Source organism: Pinus tabuliformis, chromosome 5_1, assembly GCF_031772625.1.
Source record: "Pinus tabuliformis cultivar Carrire ecotype Pingquan chromosome 5_1, CPIR1, whole genome shotgun sequence".
NCBI classification, from domain to species: domain Eukaryota; kingdom Viridiplantae; phylum Streptophyta; class Pinopsida; order Pinales; family Pinaceae; genus Pinus; species Pinus tabuliformis.
The window spans coordinates 160,231,464-160,237,589 of NC_142305.1; the positions used below are offsets into that span (position 1 = coordinate 160,231,464).

The 6,126-nt window shown below is 43.1% G+C and overlaps 1 protein-coding gene across 1 annotated transcript; it reads right to left on the reverse strand.

Moving 5' to 3' along the window:
* Nucleotides 1-317: 317 nt before the first annotated feature.
* On the reverse strand, nucleotides 318-4,460 carry LOC149163921 (uncharacterized). The gene is made up of 2 exons (XM_089429303.1): nucleotides 2,856-4,460; nucleotides 318-2,285 (listed from the first exon to the last, which is right to left on the reverse strand). The coding sequence occupies exons 1-2, from the start codon at nucleotides 4,458-4,460 to the stop codon at nucleotides 318-320; spliced, it is 3,573 nt and encodes a 1,190-aa protein (XP_089285429.1).
* Nucleotides 4,461-6,126: the final 1,666 nt, after the last annotated feature.

Genomic DNA, 6,126 nt, shown 5'->3' on the forward strand with positions numbered 1-6,126 from the left:
ATCTGCTCAACCATCAGGGAGCTGTTCTGCTGTTTTAAGAACCTGTTATAGTCTTCCTCCCGGGAGGATGTATAGTCACAACTCAAAATAACATAATGAAACCTGGGGCCTCCTTCGACGAAGGATAAACAACCCCATACAACCAAAATAATATGTCTGAAACCATGTGGAAATATAACAAAAATAATAATAAGAGTCTGTAAGCTGTAATCTATAAGCTGGATAAAAAGACTAGTAAGGAAATTATATACAAAACCTAAACTGTAGAAATATATCTGAGAAAAGTGCTGTCATAAAAGGAGAAAAAAAAACTGTGGTCAAAAATGCTGAGCATATGGAGGCTGATCTGTTCTGTAAGACTGCCCCTGTCTGGTCTCTTCTATTGCCCAGCTGCCCGGATCCTGTTGAAGACCAGCCTTAGATAGCTGATCTGCTTCCTCATTCCTGTCCCTGTAGATATGGCATATTGAAAACCTGTTAAAAAATGTCTTCAGATAGTAAATTTCTTCTACAATTGTCTTCAAAATCTGATTTTGACAAGATGCAATTCCATTGACCCAGTTTATGACATTTAGTGAATCCCCAAAAATCTGTATAGAGTTGATGTTTCTGTGATGGAGCCAGCATAAAAGGTATCGTAAGGCCGATAGTTCAGCATAGTTATTTGTGCCTGTACCCAACCCGACAGAAGCTTTTAAAGAATGTTCCGAATTTATGTGTATGCACAGGCCTGCTCCAGCCCTGTTGTTTTGGGAAGCCCCATCAAAGAAGCCACAGGGAATGCCCTCCTGAATATTGATATGTCTTTGTTTTGTTTTGGATTTTTTGTCCTCAGGTGGAGGCAAGGCAGAATATATGGCTGTGATATTAGTGGCAATAACAGAAGAAGGTGTATCCTTATCTTGGAACAGACTCTTGTTTCTAGCAAGCCATACACCCCAGCAGAAAATAAGGGGCAAGTTCCTCAAATTCCCTTCCGGATAGGTGTGCCACCATTTCCTCCAAGCAGCATCCAAGGGGTCTTGCCCCCACTGAGCTTTAACCTTGAGAAAACCAGTGACCTCCTCCCATATCTTCCTTGAGAAAACACAGGTGGTGAAAAGATGATTGATGGTTTCCTCATCAGATTTGCACAAAGGGCATCGCCCTGGCCCAGCTAAAAACCTTGTCTGCAATGTTTCCCATGTTGGGACCTTCCTTTTTAAAATGCACCAGAGAAAGAGCCTGGACTTGGCAGGGCATTTGAGTTTCCATATATCTTTGGCCCACCATTCCGGAGCTCCCCATCCTTTCTTTCCCATTAGAAAAGAATATCCATCTTTTGGGGTGTACCCCCCAGATTTGCTTTGTGCCCACATCAAGCAATCAGGTTCATCTTTTATCCTGACATTGGATCGCTGTAGTTCTTTAATGAACCCCTCCCATTCGTTCTTCCATCTTACATTTAACCCTAATTCTTCATCATCCTTCCAAGCCTGTCCCCAGATAGTAGACTGTCCAACTCTTTCCACCTGATTTAATGATATAATACCTTTAGAATCAAGGTGTCGAAGAAGCCCTGGGGATAAAGCAAAAGCTTCATTGCATCCAACCCATGGGTCTCTGCCAATCCTGATCTGTCTACCATCTCCCACTTTCCATGCTAAACCTTGCTCGATCACTGAGAAGGCATCCACCGTGGCCTTCCAGATTGCTGAAGAATTTTTTACCTTCTTATTTTGACTCCGGATCCATTCTTCCAAAGGCATTGGGTCAATGTACTTCCTTTTCACCACCCTTGTCCACAGGTTTTCCATGGTTATTAGCCTCCATCCTGATTTTGCTGCTAATGAATTGCTGAACTCAGGGAGTCTTTTTATCCCCCACCCTCCCCATTCTTTTGGTCTGGCCACTTTATCCCAAGCCACCCAGGGTAAACCCGAGGATTCCTTTGTTCCTGCCCATAGGAATCTGCAACAGATTCTTCTGATTTTCTCCATTACTCCTTTAGGAATCCAGGTTAGTGCGGCCCAGTAAACTGGGATGGCTAACAAGACTGATTTAATAAGGGTCAACCTACCAGCTCTGGACAGCCATCTAAAGCTCCAGTGTGATATTCTGGATTCTATCTTTGCTATGAGCCAGTTCCAATCTTCTTTTTTGTATGCAGCAGGCTTTAACCAAAAACCCAGATATTTGAAGGGAACTTCCAGAGGTTGACTGGGGAAAGGAAATAGATCAGCCATTTGATTTCTTTCCCTTCTTTCAAAATCTGCCATACAAGCTTGTGATTTCCCAGAATTAATCTGCATTCCAGTTGCTTTTAGAAAAAGATCAAAAATGCATTTTAACTCCTTTAGTTCACTGCAATTACCATTGGTGAAAATCAAGATATCATCAACGAAAAGAAGGTGAGTGATGAAGAGATTGATTGCTACCTCGATACCTTTTACCTTCTCCTCTCTTCTGGCTTTGTGAATCAGTCTACTGAGCCCTTCTGCCACAAGGAGGAACAGGAGAGGGGATAATGGACACCCTTGTCTGAGGCCTCTCTGGCTGTTAAAGAAAGAGGAGGCTGCTCCATTAACCAGTACTGCAAAGCTGACATTTGTGATGCACCCCATGATCCAGCTGACAAAAGGATAGCTGAAACCCACATGTGTTAGCAGCATCCTTAGGTAGAGCCAGCTGATCCTATCATATGCTTTGGATAGGTCGATTTTGAGAACAACTCCCTTCTTTTTCTTCATTTTGACACTATGGATAACCTCCTGGGCTACTCCTATGGCTTCATGGATCTGTCTTCCATCCAGGAACCCAAATTGTTCCATTGATATATTTCTTGACAGGATTGGTGCAATTCTGAGAGCAATAACCTTTGAAATAATCTTGTAAATGCAGTTACACAAAGAAATTGGTCTAAAGTCTTCAAAACTTTCCGGCTCATCCTTCTTGGGAATGAGAGCAATAAATGTTGAGTTAAAAGGTCTATAGACAACTCCTTTCAGCCTAGATTCATCAACTACTTCAGTTAACTCAGCTCCAATTTGTTCAAAAAAATGGAGAAACAGTTCTATAGTCCAGCCATCAGGGCCTGGGCTTTTGTCTTTGCCCATGAGCTTCATAGCTGTTTCAATCTCCTCCTTAGTAACCGGAATTGTAAGGTCTTCTGCTTCATCTTCCTCAATGAATCTAGGAAAACTTTGCACAGTGCTAAAGACTTCTGCAATAGTAGCCTCTCCCTGGTCTGCAAAAATATTTTGAAAATGTCTTTTTCCCAAAACAGAAAGCTCTGGGAAGGAGCTGACTTCTCTCCCTTCTTCATCTTTAAGGCGCCAGATAGTATTTAAAGATTTCCTTCCTTTTGCAAAATTATGAAAAAACCTAGTGTTCTCATCCCCAGATTTTAGCCAAGTTGCCCTACTCTTGATCCTCCACTCTTCTTCCCTTTCCAAAAGAATTTTATTTTGCTGCTTCTCCAAGTGAAGGATTCTGTCCTTTGAGACTTGTGAGGAGTATCCATCTGACTCCATACTCTCCATCTGCTTCAGCTCCTCCCTTATACTGATCATCTCCGCATTTTGTTTCAATTTTCTGTCCTTTGCCCATGAAATTGTGGCTTTCTTCAGTCTTTTTAAATTCTCCATGAACAAAAAACTTTTATCCTCGCCTGCATTGTGATCAGGGTGAATCCATGTTTCTATAAACAGATTGCAGAAAGTGGAATCTTGGAGCCATGCGGGATTGAACTTAAAAGGGGCAGGAGGTTTGTGAGGAGGAATAGTTATGTCTAAGAAAATCGGGAAATGATCCGAATTCCCAATTTCCTCAACCCACTGTCTGATCAAAGGAGCTTTAGAAGATAATGACTCCGTTAACAGAAAACGGTCTATTCTTTTGGCAATCCGGTCTTCTCCTATCCTTCGATTCCTCCAAGTCGGCTTAAGCTTGAGCGGAGAGGGATCTATTAAATTATTCTCCGTGATGAGGTTGTAGAAAAAATCAGTAAGGGGATCTTCTCTCGCAGATGGACCCCAAGCTTCAGCTCTACCCATGGAAAAATTTAAATCACCTCCCATAATCATCAAAGGTGATTTCATAATAGATTTTGTCATCAAATCTTCCCAGAAGGAATCCCTGCCCTGACATGGCCCATAGATATTTACTAAGGTGATGGGGAAAGTGAAGTCTGGGGATATTATCTCCATGCCCATAACATTTTTCATCCCCCAATGGTTGATGACTTTTACCCGCCCTTCTTTGTAACCAATTGCAATGCCCCCCGAATGACCAGAGGCATCCATAGCAATGAAAACCCACCCAGGCAGAAGGGATTTAAGCATAGGTTCAATCTCGGAAGCCTTCCCCAGGGTTTCTTGCAAAAAGATAACATCTAAATTGGAGTTAGATATCCAATCTTTCAAGGCCAGTTTTTTAGGTTTGCTGGCCAAACCTCTGCAATTCCAGGATGTCAGGATCATTTGATAACACCCTCAGGGGGGTGAGCTGCTCTAAGAACCCCCGGGATAGAATATTGTTTACCATCTGCAACATCCAATTTAGCTTTTAGTTTTGCCTTGGACATATCTGATTTCCGTCCTCGTTTGTTTTTGGAACTGTTTTGTGAATGGATCGGTCCCAAACCACCTACAGACCCCTGATCCTCATGATTCCCTCCCAAAGATCTCAGGTTGTAAGGGCAAGGAGGCCGAGTTACAGGGAGTGGCAGGGGAGGCCATTTGTCTTCACAATTTATATCCAGAGACGGTAAGGCTTCAGCTATGGTTTCCACATTCGGGCATGACATTATATGTTCCATATTATCAACATTATTATTTTCTTGCTCTTGATATGATGAGGATGCAATATTTATTTTTACAGAATTTTGCTCAGGAGAAATAAGAGAGGAAATAGGGGTCCCTGAGCACATACCCTTTTCCGTTTCGTCGAGTATGGTTTGATTTGCCTTGTCTTTCTCGACGAACCCTTCCACAGCTTCCGCTTCTTTAGCTATTTCCTCCACAGCTACCACCGGATGCATGACATTTGCCACAGCAGCCTCCTGAATTTGTTCACCTTCGTCCTCTGGACCCTTCACAGTCTCCTCTGTCTCCAAATTCTTTGGTTCTTGCGTCTCCGGCATTTCGTGCTCCATCGTCATCTGAACATCTGCTTGTGCATTTTCTCTGTAAGCTGTAGTCCTTCGGAAATGTCTCCTTCTTCGCATCTGTGGACAATCTTTTGCCAAGTGCCCATACTCGTGGCACCGATGGCATCTAAATGGCAGGTATTCGTAGTCTAATATCTGCTCATATACATAGTCATTGAATTGAAGGTTAATTTTTTGTGCCAAGCCTCCGCTCGGGTTGAGCATGACTAGTATGCGCGCTATTGCCCTGTTTTTCGTTGTCAAGAAGGTCATATCTGCTTCCAGGTATACCCCCAACCTATTACCAATAGATTTGAAGACTTCCTCTGTCCAGAGAAAGGATGGTAAACCCGGAGCACGCACCCAAACAGGAAATTCATCCGTTCTCTCCTTGATTGCATCAAATAGAGGGGTCCATTTCTTTAGCAGAACTGGAATGTTCCCTATGTGCCAATTTCGCTGAAGTACCCAATCTGCCGATTCTCTATCTTCGAATCTGAGCTTAAACCATCCTTTTGCTAATACTAGGGCTTCAAACTGTAAAGGTCTATCTGTTGCGAAGCATTTCTCACCCCAATCTTGAAGAAAATCAGAGGTATATTTCTTACCTCTAGCTCTGCCGACCAAGGTACAATCTGCAACAGCTAGGGCTTCTACCATAGACACCTCCATCCCAAGGACCAGATTGCCTGCTATCGCCTGAGATCCAATGGGTCTTTGCGGTTTTCTTTTCGCTCCTTTATATCTTAATTCTTTCTCCGACGGTCTTATTCCTTCTCGTCCATCATTCCTTTCAGATGTTATCTGTGTTGTGCCCAATAGAGGTTCTGTCTCCAACTGTGACGGGAATTTACCCAAAGGACCCGAGTCGTCATTCCCAAAGGGAAAGAACTCAGTCTCCAGACCATCAGTACCTGCCTGCCCCCCCACTGAAGAAACTCCGGGATCGCTTGCTGAAAAACCTATTTGGTATTGGTGTTCTCTTGGTAGGGTAACCC